A 20819-nucleotide genomic window follows, 5' to 3' on the forward strand; every position below is an offset into this window, starting at 1 on the left:
GGGGGGGGGGGGTCAGTAATAGGTTTCCTTCTCCACCCAACCTGGAAATAAAAAAGGAGGAAAAAAAGGTGAGGGGTGGAAGCAAAAATCATCAAATTGGCCCCAAAATTCCTGCGAAATTCTTCCCAAATTCCCCCCAAAATTCCCGCAAATTTCCCCCAAAATTTCCCCCCCAAATTCTCCACAAAATCCCCCCAAAATTCCCCCCCAAAATCCCACCAAAATTCACCCAAAATTCCACCAAAAATCCCCCAAAATTCCTCCCTAAAATTCCACCAAAATCCACGTAAAATACCCCAAAAAATCTTCCCAAAAATCATCCCCAAAATCCACCCAAAGTCCCCACCAAAATCCTCCCCCAAATTCCCCCAAAATCTCATCAAAATTCCTCCAAAATCCACCCAAAATTCCCCAAAAAATTCCCGAATTTTCCCCCCAAATTTCCCCCCAAATTTCCCCGAAATTCCCAAAAACAATTCCCCAAAAAATTCCCCAAAAAATTCCCCAAAAAAATTCCCCAAAAAAATTTCCAAAAAAATTCCCTTAAAATCCCCTAAAATCCCCCCAAAATTCCCCCCAAAAAATCCCGAAATTTCCCCCTAAACTTCCCCCCAAATTTCCCCGAAATTCCCCCCAAAATTCCCAAAAAAAAATCCAAAAAAATTCCCTTAAAATCCCTTAAAATTCCCCCAAAATCCCCCCAAAAAATTCCAAAAAAAATCCCTTAAAATCCCCCAAAATCCCCCCTAAAATTCCCCCGAAATTCCCGCCCGGAATTTGCCCAAAATCAGCGGAATTTGCCCCAAACCTCCGGGGTTGCGGCGCAGGATGAGCTTGCGGATCTCGTCGTAGACGAAGATGAGGAAGGAGTAGGGGAAGGCGCAGAACCACCAGCTGGGCCTGGGGCAAAAGGAGGGGAAATTTGGGGAGAAACCACCAAGAAACGGTCAAAAACGGGGAGGAAATGGGGAAAAACAAAAAAAAATGGTGGGAAACGGCGAAAAAATGGCGAAAATGCGAAAGAAATGGTTGGAAACAAAACAAACCAAAAAAAGTCAAAAATGGTGAAGAAATGGTCAAAACCACGCAAAAATTTGGTGAAAATCGCACAAAGAAATGGTCAAAAACACCCAAAAAATGGTCAAAAACGCCCAAAAATGGTGAAATGCCACAGGAAATGGGCAAAATTTGAAAACAATGGTGGAAACCCACAAAAAAAGGTCAAAAGCCAAAAAATGGTTGAAATCCCCACAAAGAAATGGTCAAAAGGCAAAAAAAATGGTCAAAAAGCCAAAAAAAGGTCAAAAACCCTGAAAATGGTCAAAAGGCAAAAAAAAAGGTCAAAAACCCCACAAAAATCAATCAAAACCCCCCTAAAAATGCTAAAAAAAATAACCAAAAAAACGCTCAAAATTTTTAAAAAAAATGCTCAAAATAAAAATAAAAAATGCTCAAAATAAAAATAAAAATGTTCAAAATAAAAATAAAATGTTCCAAAACTCCCCAAAAATCAATGAAAACCCCCCCCTAAAAATGCTAAAAAAAAATACCAAAAATCGCTCAAAATTTTTAAAAAATGCTCAAAATAAAAATAAAAATGCTCAAAATAAAAATAAAAATAAAAATGTTCAAAATAAAAATAAAATGTTCCAAAACTCCCCAAAAATCAGTCAAAACCCCCCTAAAAAAGGTTTAAAAAAATTATTAAAAATTGCTCAAAATTAAAAATAAAAAGCTCAAAATCCCCCCAAACCCCCCCCCCCTTTAAAGGGATTCCCTCCCCCTCCCGGGTTGGGATTTTGGGGTGAATTTCCCGGATTTTGGGGTCAAGCCCCGATTTTGGGGTGAACTCCGCGGATTTCTGGGTCCCGCCCCCGTTTTTGGGGTGAATTTCCCGGATTTTGGGGTCGACCCCCCAATTTTGGGGTGAACTCCGCGGATTTCTGGGTCCCGCCCCCGTTTTTGGGGTGAATTTCCGGGGTTTTGGGGTTGATCCCCCAATTCTGGGGTGAATTCCGCGGATTTCTGGGTCCTGCCCTGTTTTTGGGGTGAATTCCCAGGGTTTTGGGGCTCACTTGAGGGGGTACATGCGCAGAGCCACGTCCATGCCGGGGCAGTAGGAGAGGAACGCGGCCAGCGCCGTCTCCTCGAAGAGCCCGAAAATCAGGATTTTGTTCCTAAAAAAAACAGCAGGAAAAAACAAAAAACGTCACCGGGAGCCCCCAAATCCGAGAGAATCGACCCCGAAACGCGGCCCCCCCAAAAAACCCGAAAATCGGGATTTTGTTCCTAAAAAAAACACCCCACAAAAACCAGCCCAAAACGCGTCAGTGGGAACAACCCAAAATTCACCCAAAGTCCACTCAATTTTCCCCCAAAATTCCCCCAAAAGTCCCCCCAATTTTCCCCCAAAATTCCCCCCCAAAAAATCTCTAAAATCCCCCAAAATTCCACCCCAAAAATTCCCCGTAATTCCCACAAAATTTCCCCCCAAAATCCCCCAAAATCCCCCTCGAAAATTGCCCCCCAAAACATCTCTAAAGTCCCCCCAAAATCCCCCAAAATTCCACCCCAAAAATTCCCCATAATTCCCACAAAATTCCCCCCAAAATCCCCCTCGAAAATTGCCCCCCAAAAAATCTCTAAAATCCCCCCAAAATCCCCCAAAATCCCCCCAAAATTTCCCCCCAAAATTCCCCAAAATTCCCACTAAATTCCCCTCAAAAATTCCTCCCAAATTCTCCCCAAAATCCCCCCTAAAATTCCCCAAAAATCCTCCCAACATTTTCTCGAAAATCCCCCCAAAATCCCCTATAATTCCTCCCCCAAAAAATTCCACAAAATTTCCCCCGAATTCCCTCAAAAATTCCCCCTAAAATTCCCCCTAAAATTCCTCCCAAAATTCCACCCAAATTCCCCCCAAAAAATTCCCCGAAATTCCACAAAATTCCCCCAAAATTCACCCCAAAAATTTCCCCGAAATTCCCACAAAATTTCCCCTAAAATCCCTGCCCAAAAATTCCACAAAATCCCCCCAAAATTCCCGGGGGCTCTGCTGTTTCCTGGGGACCTTCCCAGAATTTTGGGGACCCCCCCAGGATTTTGGGGACCCCCCCCCCAGAATTTTGGGGACCCCCCCAGAATTTTGGGGACCCCTCCCCAAATTCAGCCCCCTCCTGAGTTTTTACCTCCCCAATTTTTTGGGGGGATTCTCCCAGGATTTTGGGGACCTCCCTGGGATTTTGGGGACCTCCCTAAAATTTGGGGACCCCCCCCAGAATTTTGGGGACCCTCTCCCTGAATTTTGGGACCCCCTCCCAGAATTTTGGGGACCCCTCCCCAAATCCATTTTCCTTCTCCCATCAATGATGCCTCATCCCATATTTTGACCTTCCCTGGATTTTTGGGGATGCTCCCACAAATTCAGGGATTCTCCCAGAAATTCGGGGACCCCCTCCCAGAATTTTGGGGACCTCCCAGAATTTTGGGACCACCCCCCAGAATTTTTGGGGACCCCTCCTCAAACCCATTTCCCCCTCCTGCTCCCATTAACGCCCCATCCACGCTTTGACCTCCCCAATTTTTGGGGGATTCTCCCAGGATTTTGGGGGCCTCCCTGGGATTTTGGAGACCCCTCCCAGAATTTTGGGGACCTCCCAGAATTTTGGGACCCCCCCAGAATTTCGGGGACCACCCCCCAGAATTTTTGGGGACCCCTCAAATCCATTTCCCTCCTGCTCCCATTAACGCCCCATCCACGCTTTGACCTCCCCAATTCCAATTTTCAGGGAAAATTCAGGGATTCTCCCAGAAATTTGGGGACCTCCCCACCCAAGATTTCGGGGACCCAGAATTTTGGGGACCCCCCCCAGAATTTTGGGGACCCCACCCCAAAATTTCGGGGCCCCCAGACCCACTTCATGCCCTGCTGGAAGACGGAGTTGCGCCGCGTCTTGCAGATGATGAGGTCGGCCCACTGCACGACGACGATGCTGACGAAGAACGCCGTGTGGCACGTGAACTCCACCACCTTGCGCTGCTCGTACGTCTGGGGGGGCCGGGGGGGGGGCTCGGGTCAGGGACCCCTCCTCAAAGGAACGGGGTCGGCCCAGCCGGGACGCGCCCCGAAAAAACCCCGGCCCGAAAAGGCGGAAAACGGCCTCAAAAAAATGGGTGAAATGTGGCGTGGAGATTGGGCAAAATGGGGCCAAAAAAAGGGGCAAAATGGCCATGAGGAGTTATGAGAACAGCCCCAAAAAAAATGATTGGAATGACCCCAAAAAAAGGGTCAAAATGGCCATGAGGAATTATGAGAACAGCCCCAAAAAAATGATTGGAATGACCCCAAAAAAAGGGTCAAAATGGCCATGAGGAATTATGAGAACAGCCCCAAAAAAATGATTGGAATGACCCCAAATAAAGGGTCAAAATGGCCATGAGGAATTATGAGAACAGCCCCCAAAAAATGATTGGAATGACCCCAAAAAAAGGGTCAAAATGGCCATGAGGAATTATCAAGAGAGCCCCCAAAAAAATGATTGGAAGGACCCCCAAAAATGATCAAAATGGCCCCCAAAAATGACCAAAATGGCCACGAAAAATTATAAAAACAGCCCCCAAAAAAATGATTGAAACCCCCCCGAAAATGATCAAAATGGCCCCAAAAAATGATTGAAATGCCCCCAAAAAAATGATCAAAATGGCCGCCCAAAAATGATGGAAATGCCCCCCCCCAAAATGATCAAAACAGCCCCCAAAAAAAGACTGAAATGACCCCCAAAAAAATGATCAAAATGGCCCCCAAAAATGGTCAAAATGCCCCCCCAAAAATGATCAAAATGCTCTCAAAAAATGATCAAAATGGCCGCCCAAAAATGATCAAAATGGCCCCCCAAAAATGATCAAAATGGCCGCCAAAAAATGTTCAAAAAGCCCCCCCAAAAAAGATCAAAATTGCTCAAAATGCCTCCCCAAAAATAGCTCAAAATGCCCCCCCGAAAAATGGTCAAAATGCCCCAAAAAATGCTCAAAAGCACCCCACAAAAAAGTGGTCCAAAAATGGTCAAAAAATGGTCAAAATGCCCCAAAAAATGCTCAAGACACCCCACAAAAAATGGTCAAAAAATGGTCAAAATGCCCCCCCAAAAAAGCTCTGGTTTTAGGAATCCCCATTTTCAGAAATCCCTATTTTTTTGGGGATTCCCATTTTTGGAGACTCCTGTTTTTTGGGACCCCCCCCATTTTTGGGGATCCCTGTTTTTCAGGATTCTGATTTTTTGGGGATCCCCCATTTTTTGGCACCCCCATTTTCAGGAATCTCCATTTTTCAGGATTCCTGGTTTTAGGCACCCCCATTTTTTTGGCACCCCCATTTTCGGGCACCCCCATTTTTTTGGGACCCCCATTTTCGGGACCCCCATTTTTCGGGCACCCCCATTTTCAGGAATCTCCATTTTTCAGGACCCCCGTTTTCAGGCATCCCCCATTTTTTGGCACCCCCATTTTCAGGAATCTCCATTTTTTTGGCACCCCCATTTTCGGGCACCCCCACTTTTTTTGGCACCCCCATTTTCGGGCACCCCCATTTTTTAGCACCCCCATTTTTTTGGCACCTCCATTTTCAGGAATCTCCATTTTTCAGAACCCCCATTTTCAGGCATCCCCCATTTTTCGGGACCCTCATTTTCGGGCACCCCCATTTTTGGGGACCCCCATTTTTCAGGACCCCCATTTTTGGGCACCCCCATTTTTTTGGCACCCCCATTTTCGGGCACCCCCATTTTTGGGGACCCCCATTTTCGGGGAGTGCCATTTTTCAGGATTCATGTTTTTGGAGATCCCCATTTTTTGGGGACCCCCATTTTCAGGAATCTCCATTTTTCAGGATTCCTGTTTTTTGGGGATCCCCCATTTTTTGGCACCCCCATTTTCAGGAATCTCCATTTTTCAGGACCCCCATTTTTGGGCACCCCCATTTTCGGGCACCCCCATTTTTTGGCACCCCCATTTTTCGGGGATCCTCCATTTTCGGACACCCCCATTTTCAGGAATCTCCATTTTTCAGGACCCCCACTTTCGGGCATCCCCCATTTTTTGGCACCCCCATTTTTTGGCACCCCCATTTTCAGGAATCTCCATTTTTTTGGCACCCCCATTTTTTAGGACCCCCATTTTCAGGAATCTCCATTTTTCAGACCCCCCATTTTCAGGAATCTCCATTTTCGGGCACCCCCATTTTTCGGGACCCCCGTGTTTCGGGGGGGCACGCACCCACTGCTGCCCGTAGGAGTCCTCCAGGTCGTTGATGGTGCGGTCGTCCCAGCGCAGCCGGATCCCCACCAGGCACGAGGGCAGGAACCCGTTCTCCGCCAGGATCACGAAGTAGGCGAAGAACCCGCCCAGCGCCTGGATCATCCCTGCGGGAAAACCGCGGCTCAGGGGGGCAGCGGGAGCCAATGGGAGTCGGCGGGAGCCAATGGGAGTCAATGGGAGTCAGTGAAACTCAACAGGAGCCAATGGGAGTCAATGGGGGTCAATGAAACTCAACGGGAACCAATGGGAGTCAATGGGAGTCAATGAAACTCAACAGGAGCCAATGGGAGCCAATGGGAGCCAATGGGAGTCAATGGGAGCCAATGAAACTGAACAGGACCCAATGGGAGTCAGCGGGAGCCAATGGGAGCCAATGAAACTCAACTGGAGCCAATGGGAGTCAGCGGGAGCCAATGAAACTCAACTGGAGCCAATGGGAGCCAACGGGAGTCAATGGGAGCCAATGAAACTCAACTGGAGCCAACAGGAGCCAATGGGAGTCAGTGAAATTCAACAGGACCCAATGGGACCCAACAGGAGCCAATGGGAGCCAACGAGAGCCAATGGGAGTCAATGAAACTCAACTGGAGCCAATGGGAGCCAATGAAACTCAACAGGACCCAACGGGAGCCAACAGGAACCAATGGGAGTCAATGAAACCCAACTGGAGCCAATGGGAGCCAACGGGAACCAATGGGAGCCAATGGGAGTCAATGGGAGTCAATGGGAGTCAACGGGAGCCAATGAAACTCAACAGGGCCCAATGGGAGCCAATGGGAGCCAACAGGACCCAATGAAACTCAATGACTGACCATGAGTGACCCCTGAGTGACCCCTGAGTGACCGCAGTGAGTGACCACTGACCGATCTGGCCGTAGGCCATGCTGATGAGCCGCTCGTTGACCATGGATCACAATGGCTGACCATGGCTGACCATGACTGACCATGGGTGACCATGGCTGACCATGACTGACCCGAGTGACCCCTGGGAGTGACCAGTGAGTGCCCACTGACCGATCTGGCCGTAGGCCATGCTGATGAGCCGCTCGTTGACCATGGATGACCATGGATGACCATGACTGACCATAACTGACCCGAGTGACCCCTGACTGACCCGAGTGACCCCTGAGTGACCCCTGGGAGTGCCCACTGACCGATCTGGCCGTAGGCCATGCTGATGAGCCGCTCGTTGACCATGGCTGACCATGGCTGACCATGGATCACAATGGATGACCATGGCTGACCATGACTGACCATGACTGACCATGGATGACCATGGCTGACCCGAGTGACCCCTGAGTGACCCCTGGGAGTGACCACTGACCGATCTGGCCGTAGGCCATGCTGATGAGCCGCTCGTTGACCATGGCTGACCATGGATCACAATGGCTGACCATGGCTGACCATGGATGACCATGGGTGACCATGACTGACCATGGATGACCATGGCTGACCATGGGTGACCATGACTGACCATGGGTGACCATGAGTGACCCCTGAGTGACCCCCGAGTGACCCCTGGGAGTGACCACTGACCGATCTGGCCGTAGGCCATGCTGATGAGCCGCTCGTTGACCATGACTGACCATGGATCACAATGGATGACCATGACTGACCCGAGTGACCCCTGGGAGTGACCAGTGAGTGACCACTGACCGATCTGGCCGTAGGCCATGCTGATGAGCCGCTCGTTGACCATGGCTGACCATGGATCACAATGGATGACCATGACTGACCATGGATGACCATGGCTGACCCTGACTGACCATGGCTGACCATGACTGACCCGAGTGACCCCCGAGTGACCCCTGGGAGTGACCAGTGAGTGACCACTGACCGATCTGGCCGTAGGCCATGCTGATGAGCCGCTCGTTGACCATGGCTGACCATGACTGACCATGGATCACAATGGATGACCATGACTGACCATGACTGACCATGACTGACCCGAGTGACCCCTGGGAGTGACCAGTGAGTGACCACTGACCGATCTGGCCGTAGGCCATGCTGATGAGCCGCTCGTTGACCATGGATGACCATGACTGACCATGACTGACCCGAGTGACCCCTGAGTGACCGCAGTGAGTGACCACTGACCGATCTGGCCGTAGGCCATGCTGATGAGCCGCTCGTTGACCATGGCTGACCATGGATCACAATGGATGACCATGGATGACCATGGATGACCATGGATGACCCAAGTGACCCCTGGGAGTGACCAGTGAGTGACCACTGACCGATCTGGCCGTAGGCCATGCTGATGAGCCGCTCGTTGACCATGGATCACAATGGCTGACCATGGCTGACCATGACTGACCATGGATGACCATGACTGACCATGACTGACCCAAGTGACCCCCGAGTGACCCCTGGGAGTGACCAGTGAGTGACCACTGACCGATCTGGCCGTAGGCCATGCTGATGAGCCGCTCGTTGACCATGGCTGACCATGGATCACAATGAATGACCATGGATGACCATGGATGACCATGACTGACCATGGGTGACCATGACTGACCATGACTGACCCGAGTGACCCCTGAGTGACCCCTGGGAGTGACCAGTGAGTGACCACTGACCGATCTGGCCGTAGGCCATGCTGATGAGCCGCTCGTTGACCAGTTTGTCGCTCCGGGGGTTCCGCGGCTGCCGTTTCATGATGTCGCTCTCGGCCGCCTCGTAGGCCAGGGAGATGGCCGGGACCTGGGGGGGACACCCCAAAATTTTGGGGGATTTTGGGGGGGTCCCAGAGGGTGGGAACGCCCCAAAAAATTCGGGGGATTTTGGGGAAAAAACCCCGAAAATGGGGGGTCAGGATTTGGGGGGAAACATCAAAAATTTGGGATTTTCTAAGGGGATTTTAAGGGGAACACCTGAAAAATTTTGGGGGATTTTGGGGGGGTCCCAGAGGGTGGGAACACCCCAAAAAATTCGGGGGATTTTGGGGGAAAAAACCCGAAAATGAGGGGTCAGGATTTGGGGGGAAACATCAAAAATTTGGGATTTTCTAAGGGGGGATTTTAAGGGGAACACCTGAAAAATTTTGGGGGATTTTGGGGGAAAAAACTCTGAAAATGGGGTCAGGATTTGGGGGGGAAACATCAAAAATGAGGGGTCAGGATTTGGGGGGAAACATCAAAAATTTGGGATTTTCTAAGGGGATTTTAAGGGGAACGCCTGAAAAATTTTGGGGGATTTTGGGGGGTCCCAGAGGGTGGGAACACCCCAAAAAATTTGGGGGATTTTGGGGGAAAAAACCCCAAAAATGGGGGCTCAGGATTTGGGGGGGAAACATCAAAAATTTGGGATTTTGTAGGGGGGGATTTTAAGGGGAACACCTGAAAAATTTTGGGGGATTTTGGGGGGGTCCCGGAGGGTGGGAACGTCCCAAAAAATTTGGGGGATTTTGGGGGAAAAAACCCGAAAATGGGGGGGTCAGGATTTGGGGGTCCCTGGATGGATTTTTGGGGTTTCCAGGTGGATTTGGGAACTCTGGGGTGGATTTTGGGGTTTCTGGGATGGATTTTGGTGGTTTTGGGGTCCCTGGGTGGATTTTGGGGTTTCCAGGTGGATTTTGGTGGATTTGGGATGGATTTTGGGGTCCCTGGATGAATTTTGGGATCCCTGGGTGGATTTTTGGGGTTTCTGAGCAGATTTGGGGTCCCTGGATGGATTTTGGGGTTTCTGGGGTGGATTTTGGTGGATTTGGGGTCCCTGGATGGATTTTGGGGTTTCCAGGGTGGATTTTGGGGTCTCTGGATGGATTTTGGTGGTTTTGGGGTTTCTGGGGTGGATTTGGGGGTTTCTGGGGTGGATTTTGGGGTCCCTGGATGGATTTTTGGGGTCTCTGGACAGATTTGAGGTGGATTTGGGGTGGATTTGGGGTTTCTGGATGGATTTGGGAAGTTTTTAGGGTTTCTGGGTAGATTTTGACGGTTTCTGGCCGGATTTTCACGGTTTCTGGCCGGATTTTGGGGTGAATCCCGGGGTTTTTGGGTTCCCCTCACCATGTCGGTGCCCAGGTCGATGCAGAGGATGGTGATGGTGCGGGATTTGGGGTGATTTGGGGTGGATTTGGGGATTTTGGGGATTTTGACGGTTTCTGGCCGGATTTTCACAGTTTCTGGCCGGATTTTGGGTTGAATCCCGGGGTTTTTGGGTTCCCCTCACCATGTCGGTGCCCAGGTCGATGCAGAGGATGGTGATGGTGCCCAGCAGTGGCGGATTTGGGGTGGATTTGGGATTTTTTTAGGGTTTCTGTGTGAATCTGGGATTTTCACGGTTTCTGGCCGGATTTTGGGGTGAATCCCGGGGTTTTTGGGTTCCCCTCACCATGTCGGTGCCCAGGTCGATGCAGAGGATGGTGATGGTGCCCAGCGGCAGCGGATTTGGGGTGATTTGGGATGGATTTTAGGGATTTTGGGGATTTGATGGATTTTGACGGTTTCTGGCCAGATTTTGGGGTGAATCCCGGGGTTTTTTGGGGTGAATCCCGGGGTTTTTGGGTTCCCCTCACCATGTCGGTGCCCAGGTCGATGCAGAGGATGGTGATGGTGCGGGATTTGGGGTGATTTGGGATGGATTGGGGGATTTTGGGGATTTGATGGATTTTGACGGTTTCTGGCCGGATTTTGGGTTGAATTTCAGGGTTTTTGGGTCCCTCACCATGTCGGTGCCCAGGTCGATGCAGAGGATGGTGATGGTGCCCAGCGGCAGCGGGATTTGGGGTGGATTTGGGATTTTTTTGGGGTTTTTGGTTTGATTTGGATTTTCGCAGTTTCTGGCCGGATTTTGACGGTTTCTGGCTGGATTTTGGGTTGAATTTCGGGGTTTTTGGGTTCCCCTCACCATGTCGGTGCCCAGGTCGATGCAGAGGATGGTGATGGTGCCCAGCGGCAGCGGGACTGGGGTGATTTGGGACGGATTTTAGGGATTTTGGGGATTTGATGGATTTTGGGTATTTTCACAGTTTCTGGCTGGATTTTGGGTTGAATTTCAGGGTTTTTGGGTCCCTCACCATGTCGGTGCCCAGGTCGATGCAGAGGATGGTGATGGTGCCCAGCGGCAGCGGGATGTTGGCCATGATGAACAGCAGGAACGGGGTGATCTCGGGGATGTTGCTGGTCAGGGTGTAGGCGATCGATTTCTTCAGGTTGTCAAAAATCAAACGCCCTGCACGGAAAACACGAAAAACGCCCGGTTTGGCCCCAAAACTGAGCCAGCCCCGCCCCGACGGCGGGGAGGGTGGGGGGGAAGCGGCCGCCCAGGAGGGTCTCACCTGTCCCAGGTGTCTCACCTGTCCCACACCTGTACCTGGTACCTCACCTGTCCAAGGTATCTCACCTGTCCCACACCTGTCCCACACCTGTCCCAGGTGTACCTCACCTGTCCCACACCTGTCCCAGGTGTACCTCACCTGTCCCAGGTGTCTCACCTGTCCCACACCTGTCCCCAGGTCCCATACCTGTCCCATACCTGTCCCAGGTGTGCCTCACCTGTCCCACACCTGTCCCACACCTGTACCTGGTACCTCACCTGTCCCAGGTATCTCACCTGTCCCACACCTGTCCCATACCTGTCTCAGGTATCTCACCTGTCCCACACCTGTCCCAGGTGTACCTCACCTGTCCCACACCTATCCCATACCTATCCCAGGTCCCATACCTATCTCAGGTGTGTTTCTCACCTGTCTCAGGTGTGTTCCTCACCTTCCTCCACGCCAGTGACAATCGATGCGAAGTTGTTGTCCAGCAGGATCACCTGTCCCTCACCTGCCCCACACCTGTCCCACACCTATCCCAGGTCCCACACCTGTCCCAGGTGTATCTCAGGTGTTCCTCACCTTCCTCCACCCCTGTGACGATGGACGCGAAGTTGTCGTCCAGCAGGATCACCTGTCCCACACCTGTCCCACACCTGTCCCACACCTTTCCCTGGTATCTCACCTATCCCATACCTGTCTCAGGTGTATCTCAGGTGTGTTTCTCACCTGTCCAGGTGTGTCTCACCTTCCTCCACGCCCGTCACGATGGACGCAAAGTTGTCGCCCAGCAGGATCCCACCTGTCCCACACCTATCCCAGGTATCTCACCTATCCCATATCTATCCCATACCTGTCCCATACCTATCTCAGGTGTGTTTCTCACCTGTCCCAGGTGTGTTCCTCACCTTCCTCCATGCCCGTCACAATGGACGCGAAGTTGTCGTCCAGCAGGATCTCACCTGTCCCACACCTTTCCCTGGTATCTCACCTATCCCATACCTATCTCAGGTGTGTTTCTCACCTGTCCCAGGTGTGTCTCACCTTCCTCGACCCCGGTCACTATCGATGCGAAGTTGTCGTCCAGCAGGATCATGTCGGCTGCCTGCCCCAGGTCCCTCACCTGTCCCACACCTGTCCCACACCTTTCCCTGGTACCTCACCTATCCCATACCTATCTCAGGTGTATCTCAGGTGTGTTCCTCACCTTCCTCTACCCCTGTCACTATCGACGCGAAGTTGTCGTCCAGCAGGATCACCTGTCCCACACCTGTCCCATACCTGTCCCACACCTGTCCCAGGTCCCTCACCTGTCCCACACCTGTCCCATACCTATCCCAGGTGTATCTCACCTGTCCCAGGTGTGTCTCACCTTCCTCCACCCCTGTGACAATCGATGCGAAGTTGTCGTCCAGCAGGATCACCTGTCCCACACCTGTCCCACACCTGCCCCAGGTGTCTCACCTGTCCCATACCTGTCCCACACCTGTCCCAGGTGTGTTTCTCACCTTCCTCGACCCCTGTCACTATTGACGCGAAGTTGTCGTCCAGCAGGATCATGTCGGCCGCCTGCCCCAGGTATCTCACCTGTCCCACACCTGTCCCTGGTACCTCACCTATCCCATACCTATCTCAGGTGTATCTCAGGTGTGTATCTCACCTGTCCAGGTGTGTTTCTCACCTTCCTCGACCCCTGTCACTATCGATGCGAAGTTGTCGTCCAGCAGGATCATGTCGGCCGCCTGCCCCAGGTATCTCACCTGTCCCATACCTGTCCCTGGTACCTCACCTATCCCATACCTATCTCAGGTGTATCTCAGGTGTGTATCTCACCTGTCCCAGGTGTGTTCCTCACCTTCCTCCACCCCGGTCACTATCGATGCGAAGTTGTCGTCCAGCAGGATCATGTCGGCCGCCTGCTTGGACACGTCGGAGCCGGCGATGCCCATGGCCACGCCGATGTCGGCTTTCTTCAGCGCCGGCGAGTCGTTCACGCCGTCGCCCGTCACCGCCACGATGGCGCCCTTGGGGCGAGAAACGGGGAAAATGGGAAAAACCCCGAGGAAACGGGGGGAAAACGGGAAAAAACGGGAAAAAACGGGGGGGAAATGGGGGGGAAATTAGGGGGAAAATGGGGGGAAAATGGGGGGGAAAAATTTTGGGGAAATGGGAGGTTTGGGCCGATTTTGGGGGTTTTTTTTGGGGGCCATTTTTGGGGGTTTTTTGGGGCCATTTTTGAGGTTTCTGGGGCTGTTTTTGGGGCTGTTTTTGGGGTTTTTTCGGGCTATTTTTGGGGCTTTTTGGGGGCCGTTTTTGGGGTTATTTTTGAGGCTGTTTTTGGGGTTTTTTTGGGGCAGTTTTTGGAGTTTTTTGGGGCCATTTTTGGGGGTTTTCGGGACCATTTTTCGGGCCATTTTTGGGGGGTTTTTTCGGGCTGTTTTTTGGGGTTTTTTGGGGCCATTTTTTGATCTATTTTTGGGGTATTTTCAGGCCATTTTTGGGTTTTCTCGGGCCATTTTTGCGGCCGTTTTTGGGGTTTTTGGGGCCATTTTTGGGGCTGTTTTTGGGGCCATTTTTGGGGCTATTTTTCAGGCCATTTTTGCGGCCGTTTTTGGGTTCTTTTGGGCCATTTTTGGGGTTTTTTGTGGCCATTTTTGGGGCTGTTTTTGGGGCCGTTTTGGGGTTTTTTGGGGCCATTTTTGAGGCCATTTTTGGGGGTTTTCGGGACCATTTTTGGGGCCATTTTTGGGGTTTTTTCGGGCCAGTTTTTGGGGTTTTTTGGGCCATTTTTGGGGTGTTTTTTGGGGCTGTCGCACCTGTCTCTGGCAGCCCTCGACGATGATGAGCTTCTGCTGGGGGGACGTGCGGGCGAAGACGATCTCGGTGTGGTTCTGCAGGATTTCGTCAATCTGCTCCGAGCTCATGTCCTTCAGGTCGGTGCCGTGGATCACGCACGCCTTGGCGTCCCTGCGGGAACCCAAAACCACACGGATTTACCCCAAAATGGCACAGGAACCCGAAAACCAATGGGATTTGCCCCAAAAAATGGTGCAGGAACCCGAAAACCAACAGGATTTAGCCCAAAAATGGTGCAGGAACACCAAAACCAACAGGATTTAGCCCAAAAATGGTGCAGGAACCCGAAAACCAACAGGATTTAGCCCAAAAATGGTGCAGGAATCCGAAAACACCCGGATTTACCCCAAAAAATGGCGCGGGAACCCAAAACAATGGGATTTAGCCCAAAAAATGGTGCGGGAGCCCAAAAACACACGGATTTACCCCAAAAAATGGTGCAGGCAACCAAAAACACACGGATTTACCCCAAAAACGGTGCAGGAACCCAAAACCACACGGATTTACCCCAGAAATGGTGCGGGAGCCCGAAAACACCCGGATTTACCCTGGGAACAGCGTGGGAACACCAAAACCAACGGGATTTGCCCCAAAAATGGTGCAGGAACCCTAAAATGGCTCACCTGACTCACCTGGGGTTCACCTGGCTCACAGGGATGTTCAGCCGGGCCGCAATGTCCTCACCTGGCTGTATCTCACCCATCTCTGTCTCACCTGGCTGTGTCTCACCTGTCTCACCTGTCTGGCTCACCTGGGGTTCACCTGGCTCACAGGGATGTTCAGGATGTTCAGGGTGTCTCACCTGTCTGACAGGTGTCTCTCACCTGGGGTTCACCTGGCTCACAGGTATGTTCAGCCATGTCTCACCTGGGGTTCACCTGGGGCTCACCTGGGGTTCACCTGGCTCACAGGTATGTTCAGGGATGTCACACCTGTCACACCTGTCTCACCTGTCTCTCACCTGGGGTTCACCTGTGACTCACCTGGGGTTCACCTGGCTCACAGGTATGTTCAGGGTGTCTCACCTGTCTCTATCACACCTGTCTGGCTCACCTGGGGTTCACCTGGCTCACAGGTATGTTCAGCCGTGTCACACCTGGCTCACCTGGGGTTCACCTGGCTCACAGGTATGTTCAGCTGTGTCTCACCTGGCTGACAGGTGTCTCTCACCTGGGGTTCACCTGGCTCACAGGTATGTTCAGGATGTTCAGGGTGTCTCACCTGGGGTTCACCTGTCTCTCACCTGGGGTTCACCTGGCTCACAGGTATGTTCAGGGATGTCACACCTGGCTCACCTGGGGTTCACCTGGCTGACAGGTATGTTCAGGATGTTCAGGGTGTCTCACCTGTCACACCTGGCTCACCTGGGGTTCACCTGGCTCACAGGTATGTTCAGGGATGTCTCACCTGTCACACCTGGCTCACCTGGGGTTCACCTGGCTCACAGGGATGTTCAGGATGTTCAGGGTGTCTCACCTCTCTCTATCACACCTGTCTGTCTCTCACCTGGGGTTCACCTGGCTCACAGGTATGTTCAGGGTGTCTCACCTGGGGTTCACCTGGCTCACAGGTATGTTCAGCCGCGCCGCGATGTCCTCCACGGTCTCGTTGCCCTCGGAGATGATCCCCACGCCCTTGGCGATGGCCTTGGCCGTGATCGGGTGGTCCCCGGTCACCATGATCACCTGGGGGCAGGTGAGGGGACACAGGTGAGGGGACACCTGGGGCTGGGGAGGGGTCCTGGGGGGTTTGGGGTCACCCAGGCCATGATTGGGCGGTCCCCGGTCACCATGATCACCTGGGGGCGGGGCACAGGTGAGGCACAGGTGAGGGGGGCACAGGTGAGGGGGGCACAGGTGAGGGGGGCACCTGGGGCTGGGGGGGGGGGGTGGTTTGGGGTAGATTTTGGGGAGGATTTTGGGGGAAATCGGGGAGGATTTGGGGATGAATTTTGGGGGTGATTCAGGGGGGATTTTGAGGGAATTCAGGGGGAATTTGGGGGGAATTTGGGGGGATTTGGGGATGAATTTTTGGGGGAATTCAGGGCGGATTTTGGGGGAATTCATGGGGGATTTGGGGATGAATTTTTGGGGGAATTCGGGGAGGATTTTTGAGGGGAATTCAGAGGGGATTTGGGGAAATTCGGGGGGATTTAGGGATGAATTTTTGAGGGAATTCTGGGGGGATTTTGGGGGAATTCAGGGGGGATTTTTGAGGAAATTCAAAGGGAATTTTTGAGGGGATTCGGAGGGGATTTGGGGGAATTCAGGGAGGATTTTTGGGGTGATTCGGGGATGATTTTTGAGGGGAATTCTGGGGTGGATTTTGAGGGGATTTTGGGGGAATTCAGGGGGGATTTGGGGATGATTTTTTGAGGGAATTCTGGGGGGATTTTGGGGGAGTTCAGGGGGGATTTTTGAGGAAATTCAAAGGGGTTTTTTGAGGGAAATCTGGGGGAATTTGGGGAGGATTTTTGGGGTGATTCGGGGATGATTTTTGAGGGGAATTCGGAGGGGATTTGGGGGAATTTGGGGGGGATTTTTCGGGAGAGATTTTTGGGGGAATTCTGGGTGGATTTTGGGGGAATTCAGGGGTGATTCGGGGATGATTTTTTGAGGGAATTCTGGGGGGATTTTGGGGGAATTCAGGGGGAATTTGGGGGAATTCGGGGAGGATTTTTGGGGTGATTCGGGGATGATTTTTGAGGGAATTCAGGGTGGATTTTGGGGGAATTCGGGGGAGTTTTGGTGTGATTCAGGGATGATTTTTTGAGGGATTTTGGGGAATTCAGGGAGGATTTTTGGGGTGATTCGGGGATGATTTTTGAGGGAATTCAGGGTGGATTTTGGGGGAATTCGGGGGAGTTTTGGTGTGATTCAGGGATGATTTTTTGAGGGATTTTGGGGAATTCAGGGAGGATTTTTGGGGTGATTCGGGGATGATTTTTTGAGGGGAATTCGGAGGGGATTTGGGGATGAATTTTGGGGGGAATTTGGGGAGGATTTTTGGGGTGATTCGGGGATGATTTTTGAGGGAATTCAGGGCGGATTTTGGGGGAATTCAGGGGTGATTCAGAGATGATTTTTGAGGGAATTTGGGGGGGATTTTGGGGGAATTCGGGGAGGATTTTTGGGAGAGATTTTTCGAGGGGATTTTGGGGGGTTTCGGGGGGCATTTTGAGGAAATTCAGGGGGGATTTTTGAGGAAATTCAAAGGGATTTTTTGAGGGAATTCTGGGGGGATTTGGGGCAATTCGGGAGAGATTTTTCGAGGGGATTTTGGGGGGTTTCGGGGGGATTTTTGGGGTGATTCAGGGATGATTTTTGAGGGGAATTCGGGGTGGATTTTGAGGGAATTTTGGGGGGATTTTGGGGGGGTTTTGGGGAGGATTTTTTGAGGGGATTCTGGGGGGATTTGGGGCAATTCGGGAGAGATTTTTCGAGGGGATTTTGGGGGATTTCGGGGGGCGTTTTGAGGAAATTCAGGGGGGGATTTTTGAGGAAATTCAAAGGGAATTTTTGAGGGAATTCTGGGGGGATTTGGGGCAATTCGGGAGAGATTTTTCGAGGGGATTTTGGGGGGTTTCGGGGGGATTTTTGGGGTGATTCAGGGATGATTTTTGAGGGGAATTTGGGGTGGATTTTGAGGGAATTTTGGGGGGATTTTGGGGGGGTTTTGGGGAGGATTTTTTGAGGGGATTCTGGGGGGATTTGGGGCAATTCGGGAGAGATTTTTCGAGGGGATTTTGGGGGATTTCGGGGGGCGTTTTGAGGAAATTCAGGGGGGGATTTTTGAGGAAATTCAAAGGGAATTTTTGAGGGAATTCTGGGGGGATTTGGGGCAATTCGGGAGAGATTTTTCGAGGGGATTTTGTGGGGATTTCGGGGGGCGTTTCGGGGGTCCCACCTTGATGCCGGCGCTGCGGCATTTGCCGACGGCGTCGGGCACGGCGGCGCGGGGGGGGGTCGATCATGGACATGAGCCCCACAAAGCAAAGGTTGTCGGTGGCGAAGTTGACGTCGTCGCAGTCGAAGGCGAAGCCCTTGGGGTACTGCTCCTCGGGCAGGTAGAAGTGGCAGAAACCTGCACGGGGGAGACACCAAAAATTGCCTGAATTGGGCCCAGAAATCGGCCCGAAAATCAGCCCAAAAATTGGCCCAAAATCAGACCAAAATCAGACCAAAATCAGCGCAAAAATTGGCCCAAAAATTGGCCCAAAAATCGGCTCAAAAATCGGCCCAAAATCGGCCCCAAAATCAGACCAAAATCAGACCAAAATCAGCACAAAAATTGGCCCAAAATCAGACCAAAATCAGACCAAAATCAGCGCAAAAATTGGCCCAAAATCAGACCAAAATCAGACCAAAATCAGCGCAAAAATCAGACCAAAATCAGCTCAAAAATCGGCCCAAAATCAGACCAAAATCAGCCCAAAAATCAGCCCAAAAATCAGACAAAAAATCGGCCCAAAATCGGCCCAAAAATCAGACCAAAATCAGCTCAAAAATCGGCCCAAAATCAGACCAAAATCAGACAAAAAATCGGCCCAAAATCAGACCAAAATCAGCTCAAAAATCGGACCAAAAATCGGCCCAAAAATTGGCCCAAAAATCAGACCAAAATCAGACCAAAAATCAGCCCAAAATCAGCCCAAAAATCAGACCAAAAATCAGACCAAAATCAGCCCAAAAATCAGCCCAGAAAACGGCCCAAAAATCAGCCCAAAAATCGGCCCAAAATCAGTGCAAAAATCGGCCCAAAATCAGCCCAAAAATCGGCCCAAAAATCAGACAAAAAATCAGCCCAAAATCACCCCAAAAAAATTCCAAAAATTCCCTCCCAAAAATCCTTTAAAATAAAACCCCAAAAACCCTCCCCAAAATTAAAAAAAAAATTTAAAAAAATACAAAAAAAATCCAAAAAAATTTAAAAAAACCTGCAAAAAACCCCCTAAAAATTCCGAAAAAAATCTCGAAAAAATTCCAAAAAATCCCCCCAAAAATCCCTTAAAATAAAACCCAGAAAACCTCCCCAAAATTAAAAAAAATTGAAAAAATACAAAAAAATTACAAAAAAATTCAAAAAAACCCTAAAAAAATCCAAGAAAAAATTGAAAAAAATCCGAAAAAAATCCGAAAAAAACCCGAAAAAACCCCCAAAAAATCCGAAAAAAATCCCAAAACCCGAAAACCCCCCAAATCTCACCCAGCACCCTCTCTCCGAGGCCGCCCAGCTCCAGGTAGGCGTTCTGGAAGGCCTCCTTCATCAAACCCCCACGAGAACCCCAAAAACCTCCCCCAAAAAGAGCCCACAAAAATTAAAAACACAAAAAAAAAAAATTGAAAAAAAAAATCCAAAAAAAATTCCGAAAAAATCCCCCCAAAAATCCCTTAAAATAAAACCCAGAAAACCCTCCCCAAAATAAAAAAAAAAATACAAAAAAATACAAAAAAATTTAAAAAAACCTGCAAAAAAACCCTAAAAAAATCAAAAAAAAATCCGAAAAAAATAAAAAAAAAATCCGAAAAAAATCGAAAAAAATCCAAAAAAAATCGAAAAAAATCCGAAAAAAATCCGAAAAAAATCCAAAAAAAAATCCGAAAAAAATCCGAAAAAAATCAAAAAAAATCCGAAAAAAATCCGAAAAAAAATCCAAAAAAAATCCGAAAAAAATCCGAAAAAAATCCGAAAAAAATCAAAAAAAATCCGAAAAAAATCCGAAAAAAATCAAAAAAAAAATAAAAAAAAACCCCAAAAAATCCGAAAAAAATCCCAAAAACCCCAAAACCCCCCGAATCTCACCGAGCACCCTCTCTCCGAGGCCGCCCAGCTCCAGGTAGGCGTTCTGGAAGGCCTCCTTCATCTCCTCGTCCAGCGGCTGCTCCTTGCCCTGCAGCAGGATGGTGGAGCAGCGGTCCAGGATGCGCTCGGGCGCGCCCTTCATCACCAGCAGGTACCGGTTGTCGTTGGGGTCCTCGGTCTCGTGGATCGACAGCTGGGGCGAAAAACGGCCTTTTTGGGTCTTTTCGGGATTTTCGGAATTCTGGGATATTTTTGGGGGGGGGGTTTGGGCCGTCCAGGTGGGGATTTTCCCACCCAAAATGGGAAATAAATTGAATTTTTGGGGATTTTTTAAAGGCGTCGTTGGGGTTATTTACCCGACCAGCCAAAATGGGAAATAAATTGAATTTTTGGGGATTTTTTAAAGGCGTTATTGGGGTTATTTACCCGACCAGGCATTATTTACCCAACCACCCAAAATGGGAAATAAATTGAATTTTTGGGGATTTTTTAAAGGTGTTATTGGGGTTATTTACCCGACCAGGCATTATTTACCCAACCACCCAAAATGGGAAATAAATTGAATTTTTGGGGATTTTTTAAAGGTGTT

General features: G+C 50.3%; 1 protein-coding gene across 7 annotated transcripts; it reads right to left on the reverse strand.

Moving 5' to 3' along the window:
• Positions 1 to 3: 3 nt before the first annotated feature.
• Positions 4 to 19709, reverse strand: LOC139586100 (sodium/potassium-transporting ATPase subunit alpha-3). Of its 7 annotated transcripts, XM_071419254.1 has the most exons (13): positions 19634 to 19709; positions 18335 to 18511; positions 15977 to 16113; positions 14389 to 14539; positions 13454 to 13596; positions 12321 to 12346; positions 11330 to 11484; positions 8892 to 9015; positions 6271 to 6416; positions 3918 to 4048; positions 2076 to 2177; positions 809 to 900; positions 4 to 41 (listed from the first exon to the last, which is right to left on the reverse strand). In XM_071419254.1, exons 3-13 carry the CDS (start codon positions 16105 to 16107, stop codon positions 13 to 15), a joined length of 1230 nt encoding a protein of 409 aa, XP_071275355.1. In that variant the 5' UTR covers positions 16108 to 16113; positions 18335 to 18511; positions 19634 to 19709; the 3' UTR covers positions 4 to 12. The 7 variants fall into 7 exon arrangements, with proteins under 7 accessions (XP_071275355.1, XP_071275356.1, XP_071275361.1 ...); XM_071419255.1 differs by lacking the exons at positions 12321 to 12346; positions 13454 to 13596; positions 14389 to 14539; ... (1 more) ...; positions 18335 to 18511; positions 19634 to 19709 and adding an exon at positions 12021 to 12074; XM_071419260.1 differs by lacking the exons at positions 11330 to 11484; positions 12321 to 12346; positions 13454 to 13596; ... (2 more) ...; positions 18335 to 18511; positions 19634 to 19709 and adding an exon at positions 10978 to 11094.
• Between the last annotated feature and the right edge of the window lie 1110 nt (positions 19710 to 20819).

This window comes from Agelaius tricolor, unplaced genomic scaffold (genome assembly GCF_023055355.1).
Source record: "Agelaius tricolor isolate 1412-34295 unplaced genomic scaffold, bAgeTri1.0.p SCAF_102, whole genome shotgun sequence".
NCBI lineage: Eukaryota > Metazoa > Chordata > Aves > Passeriformes > Icteridae > Agelaius > Agelaius tricolor.